The sequence below is a fragment of the Thunnus albacares genome, chromosome 5, assembly GCF_914725855.1.
Source record: "Thunnus albacares chromosome 5, fThuAlb1.1, whole genome shotgun sequence".
NCBI classification, from domain to species: Eukaryota; Metazoa; Chordata; class Actinopteri; order Scombriformes; family Scombridae; genus Thunnus; species Thunnus albacares.
This window is the reverse complement of record NC_058110.1, coordinates 13,793,004-13,813,842: the sequence shown is the minus strand read 5'-3', so window position 1 is coordinate 13,813,842 and position 20,839 is coordinate 13,793,004. Positions and strand designations below refer to the sequence as shown.

General features: G+C 41.5%; 1 protein-coding gene across 9 annotated transcripts in view; it reads left to right on the top strand.

Annotated features, from left to right (window-relative positions):
* Positions 1-20,839, top strand: part of prdm16 (PR domain containing 16) — a 191,397-nt gene that overhangs the window by 166,773 nt on the left and 3,785 nt on the right. For 2 of the 9 annotated variants that reach the window (XM_044351308.1, XM_044351306.1), the window contains exons 5-16: positions 4,366-4,468; positions 8,434-8,635; positions 8,745-8,910; positions 9,145-9,298; positions 9,862-11,539; positions 11,696-11,783; positions 13,930-14,102; positions 14,256-14,333; positions 14,684-14,853; positions 15,828-15,999; positions 19,226-19,483; positions 20,437-20,617. In XM_044351308.1, coding sequence (XP_044207243.1) covers positions 4,366-4,468; positions 8,434-8,635; positions 8,745-8,910; positions 9,145-9,298; positions 9,862-11,539; positions 11,696-11,783; positions 13,930-14,102; positions 14,256-14,333; positions 14,684-14,853; positions 15,828-15,999; positions 19,226-19,483; positions 20,437-20,617 — 3,423 coding nt within the window. Of the gene's footprint in view, positions 1-2,792; positions 3,101-4,365; positions 4,469-8,433; positions 8,636-8,744; positions 8,911-9,144; positions 9,299-9,861; positions 11,540-11,695; positions 11,784-13,929; positions 14,103-14,255; positions 14,334-14,683; positions 14,854-15,827; positions 16,000-19,225; positions 19,484-20,436; positions 20,618-20,839 lie in introns of those variants that run through there. The other 7 variants (XM_044351314.1, XM_044351307.1, XM_044351315.1 and 4 more) reach the window with 7 other exon arrangements.

The following is a 20,839-nucleotide window of genomic DNA, read 5'->3' as shown; positions in this document are numbered from 1 at the left end:
GTGGATGGCTATATAGTTAGAGGGCAAAAAGTGGACTTTGCTGCAAGAGACCAGCGTTCGCTTCCCCGGACAGTGTCGGGACATTTTTTTAAAAACCATAACGTCGTGGTGTTTACTGATGCCATGATGACGAAGGTTTCATAACTTTAAAGAAGTGATGTTATAAACCTCATTTCAAGTGATCATTTTAACCCAAACCATGATCTTTCTCTAACCCTAGCCAAGTGGTTTTGTGCCTAAACCTAACCAGACTTTAACCACAGCGTTGTCACACAATAAAATCTAATTATTTAACAGTGATTTGTAACGGTTTTTGAAAGCGGCGTATTACGGTCCTATGGGTCGTTCTGGAGTGCAGCCGTAGAGCTGCTAGATGGCGTAAAACGTAACTATAGTTTGTTTTTCACTGGCTGAATTTTAGACCTTTACTGTCGTTTAATTATGAGGATGTGTTGGAATTATTGGACCCTGAAAAGGCCATGTGCTCGATTGCTTTTTGATGTGTTTTGCAGTTGTTTGTACTTAGCAAATGGCTTTGCTTTTGTTTGCCTGGCCAGTTGCTTGGTGTAGTGGCTCACAGGTATGACCCTATCATTTATTTACAAACACACTCACACACACACACACACAGCCACTCAGTGTTAAGATGTATAATTTAACAGACCATTCAGTGATTTTTTCTTTTCTTTTTTAGCATCAGCATGCACAATGCATGAGTTTATGGAAATATTTGCACACCAGGCAAATCCAAATGCAGGCAGTAACCTTTTAAAAAGCAAGTGGATAATTGATTTGTTTATTTGTTTGTCATTAATGTTGTAAGATGAACAAATGTATGCATGATCATGCATAATTTAGATATTTGTGGCCATGTACTAATTTGACAATTATTTGTATATATCTGTATATTTGTTTCCATAAGCATTATGTACATACAGTATGAACCCTGGACACATTTTCTGTAGAAATGCTGTTAGGTTTAGAGTTTTTAGAGAAATGTATGTGTGTCAGAGAGATGTACTAGTGCTTTGTGTAGGCGTCTGCAGACGGCTGTGTTATTTTCAGTTCTTCTCAATGAGTCCGTATACAAACACACACATATTTCTGCCTGTAATTTCATCCTAATGCATCATTCAAGCTCCTTAAATGAAGGCCTAACAAAACAAGACAAATTAACAGTTTTCAAGTGTGTTTGTGTATCTGTGTGTGTATGTATGTGTGTGTCTACCCTAATGAAATAGTTCCCATTCATTCAGAAAGCCAACAATCACCCAAAACTGGTGTGTAAGCGAACCCGTTCAGTGGCTCTAAGGCCAAGTTGCATCTGGTGAAGGAAGCAGCTGAGAGAGCGCAATAGGTGGTGTGTGTGTGTGTGTGTGTGTGTGTGTGTGTGTGTGTGTGTGTGTGTGTGTGTGTTGGGTTTGTAGGTGATGGGGGTTGACGAGGAGATGAACCTTGTCCACCTTCTTGTCAGTCCTTCATCTTTTGTGTTTTGGAGTGGAGCCCTTTCCAACGCTGTTTGATCTGCCCTTCTACCCCCGGACGGATCCATCAATAAATAGACAATGTTGTGGGTGTGTGAGTGTGTATGTATGAGGCCACAGTGGGGGATTACTGTGGGCCCTACGGCTGGCATTGATCGATGAGGCATCTGTCCCCTGAACACTGGACAGAGATGGGAAGAGGTCAAGACAGGTCTGATTGTGCAGGCCTTACTGTAGAATACACACACACACACAAACAAACAAAAAATCATGAAGATTCAAAATGCTGCAGAAACTAAGAAGTTTAATTAAGGATGTAATTAATAATGTCCTTATTTATCAACAGGTTGTCATCAAAAAAAAAAATTACTGATTATATTCTAATCTGTAATCATAATCTTATCAGACAGGAGGATGTGTCATTAATATCACACATTAAGATATTTTAAAAGATTAAAAATAAATAGATAACAAGTTCTATTATAAACAAAAATATAAAGTATTTAAATAGGATATTGGTCATCTTTTATAATTTACTGACATTTTAGCGTATCACATTTTGTCTTTTTTTATATTTTATTTTCTCTATAATTATCATTACGATTGGGGGAAAGTCAAATAATAATAATAATAATAATAATAATAAGAGGAAGAATAACAACCAATAGCTTTTTAAAGTAGGCTAAGTATTTCATGTTGAATACATAAAAATAGACGTTTTGATTTTTCACAAGCTCTATTAAAATATGATCTTAATAAATTTCAGTTTACCAAATAACTGTTTTGACCCCAATAAATCCAAACTTGACCTCAGAGTTTAAAGGAATTTGCTCCTCTTGTTTTTGCAGTTATGTTTTGGTCAGGCTGGAAGAAAGTGAACGAAATAATTTTACTGCATTTCGAACAAAACTTAAATAACATTTAATCAGCAATAATCGTATCGATACATTTTCTGTGTTTATATGTTTGTGCGTGTGTTTGTCCGCGCTACGTGTGTGTGTATGTGTGTGTGTGTGTGAGTGATAGAGTGGCTGATAAAGTGAGTGCAAGTCTGTCAGGCTGCTTTATCCATTATTTACATCAATAATAGATGTATCAAGCGGCCAAAGCGGCGGCTGGGATCGGAGATGCGGGGAGGGGTCTGCGCCGCAGATCCCTCAATCCTTTTGGCTGGAGATAAGACGAGGAGGAGTGGCCGACGGGTAACCGAGAGAGCACCAAGGGGCAATAGGGAATCACTAATGAGAGAGAGAGAGAGTCAGAAAGAGAGAGAGAGAGAGAGAGAGAGAGAGAGAGAGTCAGAAAGAGAGCGGGGGGGGGGACTCATCATCATCATCAAAGACGCGCTCACTGACTAGATTAGAGAGTAGCGCAACAGAGGAGCGTCGGTCTTCATCCAGCCAGAGGGAACGATCACCGACCGTCCGCAGCGCGCCCGGCCGCTCCGCGACCTCCTCTCCCCGGCCCTGTCCGATCCAGATCCCCGCTCCCTCACCGGTAGACCTACTATGGGTTGTGTCGCCAACTCCACCGGGACTGAAGTGCTACTGCAGCTGGAGGCTCTCCGCAGCGCCGCGCAACTTTCTCAACTCTTCCGTCTCACGGAGAAAAGAAAGGTCAGGTCGAAAAAGTGTGTAGAGAGGCTGCCGCAGCCGCTGTGGGTAGCCTTGTTGTTGTAAATACGTTGTATAATAATAACAATAATATTACTCTCATTAATAATAACCTAATCATAGCCCAATAATAATAAATAAAAATAATAATTTCATTTACAAGAAGCAAAGGTAGCAAGCTCCTTGTCTCATCTTAAGGGCACTAAGTCTTGGAAGTTAGTTTCACCAGCCTTTCTGTGTGTGTATGTGTGTGTGTGTGTGTGTATATGTTGTGTTGACATCGTTGAATTGGTGCAGAGCGCCCCCATGTGTTTATAGATCACATCTCCTGAATGCAGCCTGAAGCGGAGTTGTTTGCGCTGTTTATTGAGATGTCTGACGGTCTGATATTTTTTATTGGGCAACGCACGTTAAATGTGAATTAGTTACATTAATTTTGTGCAGATTGTGTGTATGAATAAACGTAGCTGGGTTTACAGATGTTGGATAGAGACTGGATAAGGCCTCGTCTGTGAATGGCCTCGGATATACAATATTGCCATATATTTTTTTATCCCTGTTTTCTCAGCTTTCCTTAATTGTCTTTAGGCTGCATGTTGCAGAAAACTCATTTGTTGTTCACCAGGAATTTATGCTCAATCATACAAGTTAAACGACCCCAATCAAATGAATTGTTCTGAGCAGATAAAGACTTCGACATTTTCTGCAGCTGTAAATAAAAAGCGCAGAGCCGCTGAGCTGTTTGAGGTTTATTTTCGTTTCACTCGCCACTTTTCTCTCAGACCGTTTAGACTCATTATCGTCTGGATTTCTTCTGCATTTTCTCTTTTTGAATGTTTGAGTTATTCTTTGTGACAGAATTCAGACCTTTTTATTTTACTGTAAGGAAACAAATACTGGGTGTTTTATATCTTATTTGTTTTGTTTATTTTATAACGTTCGAGTAAAAGTGGAATAAAACAAATCATTGTGTTGTATCATATTTTAAAATAGCCTCTAATGGTTGGCTTTTAATTAGAAAAAATAAATTGTGAATATTGTGAACAAAATATGTTTCCATCTCGCTGCTGCAGCCTGGTTAATGTAGCTTATTTTAGACACTCATGATGTTTTATTTTCTTAATAACGACCATATTAATATGTTAATAATATGCATTTTAAAATAAGGCCCTTCCTTTAAGCGCAATAATAAATATGTGGATCCAGACTTATTAATTCCATCTTGACCTTAAGTTAAAGTCTCTCTTTCTTTCTCTCTCCCTGCTCAGATTTATTATAAAGCTGTCCGGGACATTGAAGCAGGGGAGGAGCTTTTAGTGTATATGAAGGACGGTATTTTCCCGGAGGGATCCATGGCACCCAACCTACAAGGTAAGATTAATGCGCGTCATTAGCGCACATTTTAAACAAACTCCAACCTGCATCCTGTGCTGCTTTCGCGGCCAACACACACCACAACTTCGCTAATGTGACGGGAAAAAAGACACCATCTTTCCCCCCAAGATTTTTCTTTTTTGCTTCCTCAAGAAATGTGAATTATTTGAATCATAAATTTCCAGGATGGAATTAAATCCCGCATTATAGCGTCTGGTTGAAGGCCGTCTTGGACCTGTCATTTAAAATAGGCCTGCCAATAATGAAGGCTACTCGCGAGAGTCTGGTCTCAATTGTGCGCTTACAATCCTGCAATGTAATAGGCCTCTTTGCCTGAAATAATGTATTAGGGTGTCAATTGGCACTTGTCATATTCCATCCTAAGTGAGTAGAAATGTTCTGTTAACGGAAAGCCAAGATCAAACAGAAATTATTCGAAGCCATGTTCCTTAAAATAGGAACACTCAGGAGCTTTAGGACGAGCGTTTGGAATTTATTAATTTATTATATCAGCTAAATTATAATAATAATATATTATTTGTATGTCAGAGCTGCAATATGTCCACAGAAGCGCTTCTGGATTTTTTTGGAGGCCACTGGCTAACATGATGTGAGATACACGGACTTTGCGTTTAGTAAATTGATGTCTCTGAGAATCGGCCTCGTGCTCAGAGCTCAGTTGTAAATAAAACTGTTGATCAAACATATTTACGTTTTTGGGTTTTTTTAGTGGTATTTTTAATTTTCCCTTTCAAAAATAATAACCTGAGATAAGAAGGACATTTGATCAAGTATTGTTAAAATATGAAATTATTGAAAAGAAACAAGTTGTTTGAACTTGATTCGCAGCTTGAAGTCAGAAGAATATATTTTAATTATTTCAGTCATCTTGTAGCCAACCTTTTTGAGTTTTAAATATGTGAAAGATTTGACTAAGCAAATTAAAAAACTACTCCCTATCACAGGTTGATGTGTCATAGGTGTTAAATAAAATAAACATTATTCCCTTTAACTTCTGATATCTATCTATCTATCTATCTATCTATCTATCTATCTATCTATCTATCTATCTATCTATCTATCTATCTTCCAAATAAGTTGTTTATTTTAGTTTGATCTTTGCTTTCCCCTACAACACTAAAATCTACAACATCATGTGTTAAGTGCTACGCTACACCTTGCTGCACATTGTAGTCTGCAAATTGGCTCACATTTCAAAATGCCTCACATTTTTAGGAGCTCTCGCCCACCCGTCTCCCCTCTGAGTGGGTAACCTGATTTACTGTATTCACTACCATGCCCCTATACGTCAGACTGAATATGTCCAATTTTTTATCTCATAATCTAACTTGGACAGCTGCTCCCTGTCGATCTAGGCTTTTCTTTCAAAGTTCACTTGAGCAGAAAAGGGGCCATAGTTCCGCTGCATTTCTTTAAACATCTTGGACTTATTGTGGTGAACTGCTGTTGTCAGGTAACATTGTTTTGTTGTGTTTCCAGTCTTTCTGGAACCACAGAAGAAAAAAAAACTGATTACCCTTACTTGTCATGGATTATAAAATGGTGGAGGGAGAACAAGATGTGCGTGAGATGTTCTGCAGTTCACCCTTTGCATGATGCTCAGTTTATGCACAGATGTCCACGCCAAAGGAACAGGAGGAAACAGGAGCTAAAAGCAAGCTTGATTATTGAAAAGAAGCAGATTGGCATGTTGCAGGAGTGCATCAAAGATGGAGTGGACTTGTAAATGATTTTTTTTTTCAATTCCTCTGTGTGTACTGTATGTATGCATGTGAAATATATAAAGAGGGAGGCAGACAGAGAGAAAAGAGAGACACTCCACCTGCCAGAATGTGTATGTCAGAGCCAAAGTATTTGGCTTTGTGTGTTGGTGTGAGAGAGTGATGAATGAAGAAAAAAATAAGAGTTACACTTTGTGTACTGATTGAGATGTTTATTTGTGCGTGAGAGAGACAGGAAAGTAGAAAGAGAGGAGGAAAAGGACAGCGTCAAATTCCACCTACTGTATGGATGAAAGTGTCTGTTTTGTGTTCTTGTCTCCATTTATTTGTGTGTGTGTGTGAGAGAGAGAAAGGTAGCAGGGCTGAGTGGGAGCTTGGCAGTGCAGCCCTCCTCTCTGTGTCTGGCTTATCGGAGAAGGAATTTGAAGTAGAGGACTTGAGGAGTCCCCTGAGACCTCACCCATGCTCACAGATTAGCTGCTAAACTGCACATAATTGTGCTTCCCATCGTCTCCCAGAGAGCTATTAGTCTCCCCTTTATAACCCACCCCGCCCGCCCAGACCAGACTAACTGAAAAAAAACCTGAAAAAACACACTCATGCACACATGCAAGCACCTGCATTGACGTGCATCTTCACTGAAACGCACATACATGCACACCTGAACGTCCTTTCAGAGGTTTTCTAAACATCCATGTTCCTGTTGCAAGAGGAGTTTGCAAACTTTTTACATACAGACAAGCTTTTCCATTTTTGAAATGAATCAAAGCTTATTTTAGTTGTATTTGAATCAGCTTGTAAAACAAGTTATCAGTGTTTAGATGTTTAAGCTTCAGTAAAACATTCACTGTCCATGAGAAATATGTGCACACTGGTGTCAAAGTGGGCTAGTTAGTTTAGCATTTGAGCTCAGTGTAATGGCCCATTGACCAGAAGGTCATTTATCCTTCTCCCCAAGGTTAGACACATTGATGTTGCTACACTAATGCCCTTTTAATGTGTCCAAGAAGTTCCAGCTGGATAAACGGTCACATGCAGTAGAAAACAGGTGAGCCATGCACTGTAAGTCATTGCGGATAAACTCATTTAGTGCAGCTTGAAATGATGGATGGGTGTGCATGGCATGTTGGGACACCTGGGGGGCCAACTCAGGCATTGGCTGTTTGGGTCATGGCAAACAGGGTATGGCAGGTTGGCGCAGAAATCACCATGGGGCTGGCGCCACTGTGCCCCTGCTTACCTCTGTTTCTTGTGGCTCATTCTTTTTTGGAAAATGTTCACATAAACACATGCAAACTCGCACACACATACACACATTTATGACCGTGCACAAAGACACTCCACTGGGCTTTCCCCTGATCTGTTGAACTTGGCGTCTGACTCAGGAACTTGCTATTGAAAAAGCTGGCCCGAGTTTTATGCATTTGACCTTGGTGGTGAGAAGTATTGTAAAGGTTATCAACATGGAAGGGGAAGACCAGCCCCTATTGTTTCCCCTGTGTGCTATTACACCTACAGTCCCAGCAAACATTTGCCTTAACAAGCAATTAACTGTGTTAATGAAGGCTAAGTTTCACTGCTAATTGATTTCCATTTTATGCGAATGTCAATTGCAGGGTTGTTGATTTTACCATTTGAATGGGAGTCCATTTAGCTGTAACTAACAGAGAGAGGTGATAGATTTTTGTTCTTGTTTAGTACTGGGGATCAACACTTATAGCAACTGGATACTTAAGATGCAGCCCACAGGGGTTAGTGAACATCAGGTGCCAACCAGCACTTATGTGTTTCTTTATGCACAGCGAAATTTGTATTGTCTTGACGCTCATAAAATGTAGTAATTTTTGATTGCATATTTTAAAAGCCAGTGGAAACAAATAAGCTTAAAAAATCTTCAGTTGGTTTGTGTGAAGAGAAAATTGTAGAATGTTACATTTGCTCTCGATCTTTATGAAGACTTTTTGTTCCATTTTGTTTCATGTAGATAAATATTTAAAAAGAAAAAAAGGCTGCTTTTCCTTTTTTTAAATATAAGATATTCTGTTTGACATTTTGCGATGCAATCTACAAGAAAGACGTTTTTTTCATATCAGAAGTGTGTGAAACTTTTCTTTTAATAGTTAAGGTGGATTTATATGGTATTATATATTTCAGTGAGCTGAATTATGTGTGATAGTTAAACAAATCTGTGTTTCTGTATGTGTGTGTGTGTGTGTGCAGACGAGCAGATGTACCGCTGTGAAGACTGTGATGAGCTGTTCTCCTCGACACTTGAGCTGCGGCGGCACCAGAAGTATTCGTGCTCCAGTGCCGGCTCCATCTTTGACACACTGAGAGAGGACTTCAAACAGGAACGCGAGGACAGCGACGAGCCCGTCCACGAGTGTAAAGACTGTGAGAAGATCTTCCCAAATGAGTACAGGTATATAAGCATACAATCATTTTTTTTATTTGTATTCATGCTCTGTGTTACAATTGTGACTTCTATAATTTATTTAATTCACTAATGAATTTGCACTCTCCTCATGAAGTCTGGGTCAACACATGATAGTCCATACAGAGGAGAGGGAGTACAAGTGTGACCAGTGCCCCAAAGCCTTCAACTGGAAGTCCAACCTCATCCGTCATCAGATGTCACATGACAGTGGCAAACGCTTTGAGTGTGAAAATTGTGATAAGGTACAGCATACCCGGCACGTAAGTTGTGCACAGGACACACAGGCTTTATCTGCTTCAGAAATTCTGCTGGTCTTGTTTTTTTAGGCTTCATTCATAATGGCACTGGACATAGATTTAGTAATTCTGAAAGAACATATTAAAGCAGTGAAAACTGTATATTTTCATTGACAATGCAAAGAATGGAAGTTATTATTTTTTGCATTGTTAAATATAGCGTATATTGTATTTTTATACGCTTATTTCAAATTTCAGGTGTTCACAGATCCCAGCAACCTCCAGCGCCACATCCGCTCCCAGCACGTGGGGGCACGTGCTCACACATGTCCTGAGTGTGGCAAGACCTTTGCCACCTCATCAGGCCTCAAGCAGCATAAGCACATCCACAGCAGTGTCAAACCCTTTATCTGTAAGTGAGAGCTTTGGAAGTTAATAACACCTTATACTTAACAGTCCATTTATTTTATTCCTCTCACCTTTCCACCTCATCTCCCTCTCCATCACTCTGCAATCTTCTCCATGTACTGTTCATAAACTTTTTGATCCTGTTTACCTCTTCTGAACCAAGTGAGCACAGGTCCAAGGATCATAATTGTATTCACCTACACTTTTTTTTGTCAAACATGTTTGGGGGCAGCACTTCATGACTTGTAGTTTAGATTAGTCTAGACTACTTTACAAAAAATGCAAACACAATGTTGATACATCATTTTTAATTATGGATCAAAGACCTATTCTATTTTTTACCCTCTTTAAGGTAATTAAATACATATTTAATGTATGTTTTCGCTTGTTTATGTTGGCAGTAAAATACTTACAATGTAGTTACATGGCAGTTTTAACTTGTAGAACAAAGCTGAAGTTGGTTTTGTCCTTTTCTAGACCTATTTCATCATCAGTTTCCATTCAGATGTGTGTTGCTGTTGATTTGGTATACAGAGTTAGAGACAGTGTTAAAATGGGTTTAACCAGGCCCTGATGGGCTGCGTCTTTTTGTTCCCCCAGGCGAGGTGTGCCACAAATCCTACACCCAGTTCTCCAACCTCTGCCGCCACAAGCGTATGCATGCTGACTGCCGCACCCAGATTAAGTGTAAGGACTGTGGGCAGTTGTTCAGCACTACCTCCTCCCTCAACAAGCATCGCCGCTTCTGTGAGGGCAAAAACCATTATGGCTCTCCAGCAGGGATGTTCAATCCTGGTATCCCCATGAGCTCCAGCCCCATCATGGCCAAGGCTAAGTCCCACCATCCCCACCTTGCGGGTCTAAACCAGTCAGGTTTAGGCTTCACTGACTACTTTCCCTCCAGACCTCACCCTCATGCTGGCTTGCCCTTCTCCCCAGGACCCCATGGCTTCCCATCCCTCCCACATGGTTTCCCAGGTATCTTCCCCCCATCACTGTATCCGCGACCGCCTTTATTGCCGGCCAGTCCGTTGATAAAGAGCCCGCTGGGCAGCGGCAGTCAGGAGGTGAAGCTGCCTCGGAGTCCCCTAGATGCCCCTCCACTGTCCCTGGTTAGCTCCACAAACAGCAATGGAGGTAACAGTTTGAGTCAGGCAGAAGACAAAGAGAGAGAGAACAAACTGGATTTGTCTTCTAGTGGAGAAGCCAAGCCAAAATCTAAGATGGCTGACATGTCTGATGGTAGTGACCTTGAAGACGTTAATACCACAAGTGGGACAGATTTGGACACCACCACTGGTACTGCTTCAGGTGATGGTTCTGACCTGGACAGTGATGGAGAGAGTGAACGCGAGCGAAGTGGTAAAAGAAGGAAGCCGTCTGGAGCCATATCAAGTCAAGAAGACCACCAATTAGAAGACACAAATAGTGCATTGTTATCAGCCGTGTCTAGTTCGGGGAACCTTGCTATTGATCGCCCCTTTCTCTCTTCTGCATCAACTCAGCACTCCTTCTTCCCTCCACCTGATGAGCAAGCCCTCCCGCCCACCACCACAAATGCCAATGCAGCCACCACTGATTCCATCAAAGCCATTGCCTCTATTGCTGAGAAATATTTTGGTCCAGGTTTGATTGGTCTTCATCAGGAGAAGAAGATGGGTCCATTGCCCTACCACTCCATGTTTCCCTTCCAGTTCCTGCCCAACTTCCACAACTCCCTTTATCCCTTCAGTGCAGATCGAGGTGCCCTCAATCCTAGCATGTTCTTTAAGGCAGAGCCCAAGTCACCTCGTGAGCAGCTGCATAAGATGGTTTCTGGGGCCCCAGAAGCTCCTGCTGCTACAGCAGAATCACCGTTTGATCTCACCACAAAGCCCAAGGAGGCCAAGTTAACTCCTCCCACCCCAACAAACCCCTCAAACCCAAACTGTAGTACTGGGAGCAGTAGTGGACCTTTAGCAATATCTAGTGGTGAAGAACAGCCATTGGACCTCAGTATTGGCAGCCGGAGCCGAGGTGGTCATAATGGTGTGGCAGCTGAGCCACAAAATCGAAAGAACCACATGTATGGAGTTGGAAAAGGTGTCATCAAGGACGAAACCTCAGCTGGGTTTCCACTCCTCCATTCCCAGTCATTGCACCAATCCTCCATCACCCCGCACCAGCAGCCCCAGGCACAGCCACACCAGCCACCACCCCTGCATTATGCCAAGCCCTCCGCATTCTTCATGGACCCCATATACAGGTATTTCTGCCCCAATTAGACCAGAAACTGCTATTCCCACATAAGATTGTATATACATACATTGAAAAAGGTAGAGATTGGTGTTAAGTATGAGGTTGGAGGTTGCAGATGAACTCTGACCTCGGTATGTAACCCTCTGCCTTGTTGTCGGTCCAGCAGGGTGGAGAAGAGGAAGCTACTTGACCCCGTAGGAGCTCTGAAGGAGAAGTTCCTCAGGCCTTCACCACCACTCTTCCATCCACAGGTAGGCTGACACCACACACACATACACATTTCAAATCTAGGAAGGCAGTATGTATAATCTTAGTAGAAACAATAAATGGTACAGTCATTACAAAAGTATAGCAAGGAAATACCAAACAGGGGACTTGACCTCCAGGTATTGCATCCAGGCTGATTATTCCCAGATGCTATCGACTGTCATTTTCAAACCATGTATTATGTGAAAATACTTCTCTCCTGCCTCCCACGCTGCTGCAACCTGAATTGATAGAGCCCTATGCACCATCATTCCACAGTGTTGATGTTATTTTCTCAAGGGCTCTGTATGATTTCTTCCTTTGTTTACCGAATGGCGCCTGTGTACCTCGTCACTTCTACCTTTTTCAGAAGACACAGTCTCTTATCGCAGTCCCTTTGATAATCAGTCACATTGTTCGACTGTCCCTAGACCCTCCCTACCTCTACAAATCTTGATTACAAAGAATGATAGTATTAATAAAAGAGAGAATAATAACCGTTTGAATTGTAACAAATTGCCTCACTTGGCCACGCTAATCTTAGCTGTGGCATTGTTTCATGTACTGGGAGCCCACAGGCCAGCTAATAACTCAACCCCCTCCAAGTTTTTTTCTCTGTGGCTGGCTGGCTGGCTAGATAATAGCACCGTGTCCATCAAGGACATCCTGTGTTTGTGTCCAGGAGAATGGGGGGCTCTCGTTGGGGAAACGGTTTAATCTGACCTGGAAATCTGTGTCCTCTATCAACTGTGACTTTGCAATACACACATTTGGTGCATATGCAGACAGATGAATTCACACAAGAACATGCATTTGCATATATGACTTTACACATACATGTATTTATGCCTGTACAAATGATTAATACAAGAATAGTTAACATGGATTTTTTTTCCCCTGTATTTTGCAAGCTAAAAATATATAGTAGTTCTTCTCCTCACCCTGTAGTAAGAATCTTCTAAATCTATTATTCATTATCCAATGATAACGATATGATTTAAGCTTTAATTCAGTCTTCAATCCAGCTTTTATGAAGGAATTGTGGCTGGGGGAAATACATTTTTTTAGATATTGAGTATGTTAAAGCACAGAATATAAAGGATGGAGGATTTAAAGCATTCCAATGTTTGTAAATCATTCTTCATAACTGATCAATATCCTCAGGAAGAAAAGTTTTCACAGGCTCCCACGTGAAAACGTATCATATCTTATTGTGTCTAAGCTGTGATCCTCCCAGTGATCCAAAAACAATGCCACCTCTAATTCAGTCTCATGACGAAATCACCCCGCTCCCCCTCCACTTGTTCTCAGACTGCGAATAAACACATCGAGACGGAGTGTCTGTCCCTGTGTCTCTCCCGTCCCGTATTCACTAAAAAAGGAAGGATGTAAGCTGTTTTTGGCAAATAAACTCCTACATAACCGGCCCCCTTTGTTCACAGGCTTCTAGGGTAGGGGAAGTGGCTATCAGTTGGGGGTATCTCAAACTGTATTGTATGGCTCCAATTGGGACTCTTGAATGCCTAATTTAGCCAGTTTGCCGGCCTGCAAGTGTAGCTTCGGCAGAAGGTGAGAGGTAGAGAACAAAGCTGAAGCTGGTGGTGAGGGTGTATGCAGGGGGGTACTGGAGGAATGGTACTTGAGCATTTGTGAATGTGCTATAGGTCATGGAGGTGACTCGCCTTTAGCACAACCAACAAGGCTAACCTCTGATATACTGCTTCCTCAAAGCTTCCGCTCTCTGTCTCTTTCCCTCACTCCCTGTTTTTTCTGACATTGTGTCTTTGTTTTCGGTGCTTACTTTTCTCACACACATATATACATGCGCACGCACACACACACACACACACACACACACACACACGCACACTGTATACCAGTTTGTGTGGCTCCTGTTAAGATGTGATGAAAGATAAAACATTGACGGTGGAATTAAAAACGGAACTGCTGGAATGAGTTTGTTACGTACAAGGTTTCTTATTAATCCATGAATATAATAAATGATACCAAAATCTGGTTGAATTAATGTGATCCACTGTAAAAAAACAAACAAACAAAAAAAAAGGAAACAGGATCTCTCATTTATCATCAAAATACTTCATCTAACCTGTTTGTTCTGTACCATTTCCTCATGCTCTTCCTCCTCCTCAGATGTCAGCCATGGAGAACATGACAGAGAAGCTGGAGAGCTTTGGTGCCCTAAAACTGGACACGCCGCCCAATTCACTGCAACACTCGGCTCATCCACTGTTCAACTTCCGCTCACCACCACCTTCCCTCTCAGACGCCATCCTTCGCAAGGGCAAGGAGCGCTACGCCTGCAGGTAAATGCCCTGTGGTGCAATGTCTTGTGTTATTGTTATTGTTAAACTGCATTATGTTACATTAAATGTTTGCAGCAACAGTGAAATATATATTTTCTTTTATTTTACTCATCCTTACCTTCTCCCTTCCTTTCTGTCCATTCTTCCTCCCAGGTACTGTGGGAAAATCTTTCCTCGTTCAGCAAACCTCACCAGACACTTGCGGACACACACAGGCGAACAGCCGTACAGGTATTCTGTTCTGTTCTAATTCAGTCTAGTGTTTAATTTTTGGGAAATGTCATGTATGTATGTATATGTATATATGTATATATGTATGTATGTATGTATTTTTTTTCATCCCATTATTCTCTTCATTCCAATTACTAAAAGATTTTCTAAAACTGACTTGCCTCTTCTTAAGAAATCCAGATATTTTTTGAACAAATAAAGTGAGAATAAGGAGTTTCTTGCTCACTTCAGCAGGTGGGCGGTTAAAAACAACTCAGCCTTCATCTCTGTTTGAAGGGCAGTCCTTGTTCACTGTGCTGCTCTGTTTCTCTCTTAACTCTCACTCACGTTCCTCTGTTCTCCTGTGGCAGGTGTAAATACTGTGACCGCTCATTCAGCATCTCATCCAATCTTCAACGCCACGTTCGCAACATCCATAACAAGGAGAAACCCTTCAAGTGTCACCTGTGCAACCGCTGCTTTGGTCAGCAAACCAACCTCGACCGCCATCTCAAGAAGCACGAGCATGAGAACATTCCTGGTTAGTTTGCGACATCTATGACTCTGTTTTTCTCTGAGAAAAGTGAAGCTGTGGGAACTGCCATGTAGTTATTAAACAGGGACTTGGTATTTTGAGTTTTGTTAGTGGACTGAATAATGAATGGTTCACATTACCCATTTGGAAAATTTAAAATCTTCACCTCAGCAAATGTTTAGCTTGGTGTGGCAAATGATTTAAAGTGGGGAAACCACTTAATTAAGGAATTCACACTTGCTTTTCTTACTGCATCGCCAAAAACAGCCTTTTTCTGTCCAGCATGGAAGTACGCCACTGAATATGGATGGAACACAAACTTTTTGAACTGAATGATTGCCTTTTTGAGCAGTTATATCCAAGTGATCTGTACTTCACAATTGTGTTAACATTTCTAAATTACATATGACACCCTAAGGATACAAGGCAATATAAGTGGTTTCCACTTTATTTAACTTATTGTCAGTGGAGCTGTAAACTGCTGTGACATCACAACATGCACAGTACAAACCACATTTTTCAAATATGAAGGGATTAATAAGAGGCAATTCATAGACAAGTTCTTTGTTGAAGAGACCAGATTTTTTTTCCTGATGTGTCCTGATCTCTTATTCTGTGGCAAGCCTCAATTTAAGTCTCTGATTTTGTCAAACACGGAGATTTGAAATAGCAAATCTGTTAAATGATTATATTTTTTCAGTTAACTGTGACATATCATGTGATTGTGGTATTCCCCTTCATACTTTCAGGCAAACATAACAACAAAAAATTATGTTCAATATAACATTAAAATGGGAATAATGTGTATAATAACCTTCATAACATTTTGCATTTTCCTTACACTCATCTATTATGCATGTCTGATGATCATCAAACTAAACATGCTCATGGTTGTGTGTGTGTGTGTGTGTGTGTGTGTGGCTGGTGTCCATGTGTGTTTATGTGTGTGGATGTGTATGTCTGCACACTTTCCTCAACAGTGAGCCAACAGTCTGGGATGCTTTCCAACCTAGGAACCACCATCTCCTCGCCAAACTCCGAGCCAGACAATCATGCACTTTTAGATGAGAAGGAGGACTCGTACTTCTCAGAAATCCGCAACTTCATTTCCAACAGTGAGATGAACCAGGCCTCCAGCTCCACAGATAAGAGGTAAAAAGAAAACACACTCGCATGGACGACAGTTGTATTAAGATTTTTGCCAAGACTATCAGTGATTACTTTTGATCCATGAGCCTAACCCTCTACTCTTCGTGCCAAGCTCCAATTCTTATGCAAAACTAATCCTAAATCTAACTCGAAAGTAGTTCTAGTCCTAACACAGGTATGGAAAAGGAGGAAGACACACACAAAGCGTGTTCAGCTGACTACAACAGTTGTGCTTTCAGTTTAGTAGCTCCTTGTCTCTCCCTGTACACAACAGCATAAATGCTAGTACTTAGTGAACAGTGCGCTCTAGTGGCTTGAAGTTGCTTAGCAAGAATCACCAACATCAAAGTTGTGCCCCAGTTCCATACCACATAGTAATATATATATTTATATATATTTATATATTTATATATATATACACACACAAACACACACATATATACACACACACACACACACACACACACACACACATATATATATATATATATATATATATACTGTATACACGTAATATAAAGCTACTGCTAATAAACTTAAGGATAAAGCGAAATGTTTCTTTTTAAAGATATACTTTCTGTAGTTGTTTTGCCACCATGCAATAATCTGTCTTTTTTTTTCACCTTTTCATTGTGAACATGCTACATAACTTAAAAAGAGTATAGTGTGTGTTATGGGTTTGGGATACAGCTCAGAAATCATACCTTTCAACATTGTGAGTTTGTCTTAATGACGTTTTTCCAGTTTGATGCATTTCAACCATGTCTAAAATTTCATTAGAACTCTCTTTGTTGAGAACTGCAATTTATACCTACTGAATGCCGTTGTAGTTGGTAAATTACCCAGCTTACCAGTAACTCTGGCAGGAGCGTGTTTTTCCCCCACTCAAAAAACCACAACTTGCTTTGTAAAATAATGAAAATGGCTGGTCTATTTTTAAACCGAACAGCCACTCTGGCCGGTGGATGAAAAGGTCATCTTCCTGCTTTAAGTCCTGAAATGCTTTCAGCGTTAGTAGCTCAGTTTGTGGGAAGCTTCAGAGTTTCAGGCAAGAAGAAGGTATCGGAAAAGAAAAGGAGGATAAAATGTTTTTCTCTTTCAGTCAGTGGTTTGCCCTCTTTCTTTGAATCTGTTCCCTCTTCCTGTCTTTCATTCTCATTGTGAATTCCTTTCTGGTAGTCTCACTTTCTGTCTGTCTCTTCCTCCATCATCCCCCCTTCCTCTTGTCAACACACATTATGGCCAGCAGACTCAGTGGCAATTTAGCCCCTCTGCCATCTGGGATCAATACTGAGTCTCATCCACAACAAGCTGGCCTGACATTTTAATATCTGTAATTCAGACTAAGTGTTATGCTTTCTGTCCTCCCACCAGACAGCCCACTGTTTATTCTCCCTCTGAGTGACTGAAGTCAAACGCCAAATGCAAACACACATTCATGGATGACTATCTGTAATCGCTCTTAACCGCCCTTGCAACATAGTTTCTCCCCCTTTAAAACGCCATTTTCAGCATCATAGCAAGTCAAAATAAAAGTCCCTGGTAGCTCTTGTTTTCACATGAAAACTTTGTTTGTTTGACCAGTTTCCAAGCTGGAGACGTCATAGATGCTGAGGCAGCAATGCTGCTCTGAAAAACTTTAGGAGGTTTAGATGTACACGAATATTTCCAGCACTTCAGTGTTGAAGGACTAAGAGGTATCTGTCTCCTCGGGACCATAATCCAGGTCATAATTAGGGCTGGAACAAGGACCCAGGCCATGGCTTGAGCTCTTTGGTTTGGATAAAACTAGAGTTGGAGCTGGTTCCTTGTCTGGGATTGGGCAACAGTGTCTGGCAGTTTGGACCCTAAGGGGGATTCAGGTTGAGGCATTTATCTAGGAGATCCACTGATGATGGAGCTCTTCCCCCATCCACCCGCTATACCCATACCCCCAGCCCGCTAACACAAACACCCCACTGACGTGTTTAGACTAAATGACAAAACCCAGGGCCCCCTATGTCAGAGCTACGCTTCTTTCTCTGTACGCAGGCATGGACTTTTTCCCCGCCAACCAGCTTGGCAATTTGATTATGGTGATATTTAATCTAGATTGAAAGAGGAGAACTCCCTCCACACCCCCCCCGAAAGTCCCCCTACCCGCATTTACCCACCCACTGTGTGTGACCCAATCCTGTCCCTGTGCACCCCTTCCCAGAGGTAATCCTGTCTGATTTGATAAATGTCCACTGTGTGGCAAAAAATGGAAGGGGTAAATTTGCCGTCCCAGAGGAAATGATATCATGAGCCATGACATCGTGGTCTGGGGGTGATGGGGGGGAGGGGGACTTGGGGTGCTGGCTGGAAAATGTACAGATGGCAGGTCATAATGGCACTGTGCTGATAGCCTGTTTGCAGATCAGCAATCGTCTTCCCTCAGTCACACAAAGTATGTTCCACCATTACAGAGTGTCGAGGACTCTGGTCTGGTGCAGGCCATCTCTGGCTCTGTTTCTGAGGAGCTGGCCAATTAATCATGTGTGGGCCGTTTGAAAAGCGCTCAGGGCAGACTGTCAACACCCATGTTGTTTGTGTGGACACCGGAGTTGGGCTGCGCGCACTGTCAACAGATTATTTATGTTTCTCTCTCTGCTCGAGATGAGTCATGTCTTTAGATGGTCAGGAAAATGGTAACAGCCAATCTGGTTCCAGACTGAACACTATCCACACAGAGCAAGCTAAAATAAGTTCTTCTCACTTTTCCATCATTGTTGGTAAACATTAGAAAGGGGTGATTTTAATACTGCACATTCCTAAAGTCAGGAGGATTCACAATAGAGAATAGAATTCTCTTTTAAAAAGTAAAAATAGAGATATCCTCTCTTTTAGTCCCTATACGCTTCTTTCTCTTAAAATCCTGTGTACTACATTACTCACAATGCAAAAGGATAGTATTTTCTCCTGGCTCTCTCAACAGGCTCATTTATGCTTATACCCTCTTCTTACCAAAGCTAAGAGAGCCAGCCAGTTGCTCTTTTATTCAGACAGTGACAATCACATTTGCTTTTTTAACACCATCAGGGAATTTTTAACACAAGGAACATGCAGAGCCACAGACTTGATAACAGTGAGCTCTACATGCCTGTTTCTTATACTGAAATGTCACCAACATGGGAGGAAAAAGGCAGTTGTTTCAGCTGCCAACATTACTAACACTTCCTCCTTGCTTTGACCTTTGATCCATCTGCAGATCAGACCAGGCAGAGGAGGAGCGCCCACCCAGCCACAGTTTGTCCAACTCCAAGTTAGGGCTCCAGGGATTGGAGGAGGAGGAAGAGGAAGCGGAAGGCGATGATGAGGAGGAGGAGGAAGGCAGCCTGACAGAAAAGTCTCATGATGAAGCGCCGGAGTCCCCGTCTCCCGTCACGACAGGAGTGTATGAAGAGGACGAGGAGGAGGAAGAGACAGAGACGGCTCCATTATCTATGAGCTACGAACACACTCGCAGGTATTCAGTCTGTTATAAACATAAACAAGCTGCTCTTTTACTCAACTACACAGAGGACCAGATAACTCATGGACACATATACACCATATTGTATCTATTTAACAAATATTTTAACAGAAACTGCTCCTTATACCTTCTTTTATTACAACTAATGCTAATCCTAAACAACACTACACACTGAGAAGGTGGTTAAACATGGTCTGAACATATAGATTCCCTCCAAAAATCACTCCTGGTTCTTCCTCTGCAAGTTCACTGACTCTGTGTAGATTTTGTGTTTTTGCCATGACCCTATTGTCTCTTTTGACAATTTGAAAAATTAACGTAGGAGACACAATATAAATCAGCACATATAACAAATGCATTAATTAATCAGGAAAGTGAGCTAGCTAAAACTAGACTCTGGCAGCTGGCTGTACTGAGAATGTTGTACAGTGCAACATTTCTTACTGAGATCTGTTCATTTTTAACATGATTTACTTTGTGAATCTGTCAAAGTTTTTTTCTGTCGAACATTAATGAGTAAAGTTCATGTGCTGGTTTCATGGGATGAGGTCATCTGTTCAGTGAGACCATCATAACTTGATGTGAATAAAGAATGAGATTAGCAGTATCTCTTTATGTATCCTGTTAATTCATCCATCAAGCGTACATCAGTAGTCTTCTCATCTTTCGTTTCAGTTTAGTTAACAAGAGGTCAGCTACTGCTCCGACTCTTCTCTCCTTTTTCTTCTTCCAGTATACTCCCTCTACCTTTCTATACCTTTATTAATCGTACCTCTTTTTTTCTCTTCTTTTCATATTTTCTTTCACCTAAACCCCCTACCCCACACCAACGTGGCATTAACTCTCCATCTGTCCCTTTCCTACATCTATCTTTCCATCCATTTACTCATCCTTACCGACCCATCCATACTGCCCTATCTCTGCCATCCCACCATCCCTCGGTGCAGGTGTATAGAGGAGGAGGGCTCTCTCTTGGACCTTGAGGGTCTGCCCAGCTTTCCCAAGAGCCTGGATGGGTTACGTAAAGCAGCCAATGACGAGCAACCCTTTGATGTTAAAGACATATTTAACACTTCACTAGAGTCGGAAGCATTGAAAGAGACATTGTACAGGCAGGCTAAAACCCAGGTATGTGACTGGCTTTTGGATGTCCGCTAAGAGAGGGAAGGACAGAAAAGACATGTTCTGATAAGACAGGAGGAGGGCCACAATGTGTCCTTTGGAGACAGAGATAAGGGATGAGATGGATTCTTTCATGTTTCCAGATAAATAAAATAAAAGACTTTTAATCCACTCAGCAATGCGTGAAACAACTCCCTCACTTCTTTTCCTCTCACTTAACGACTAACA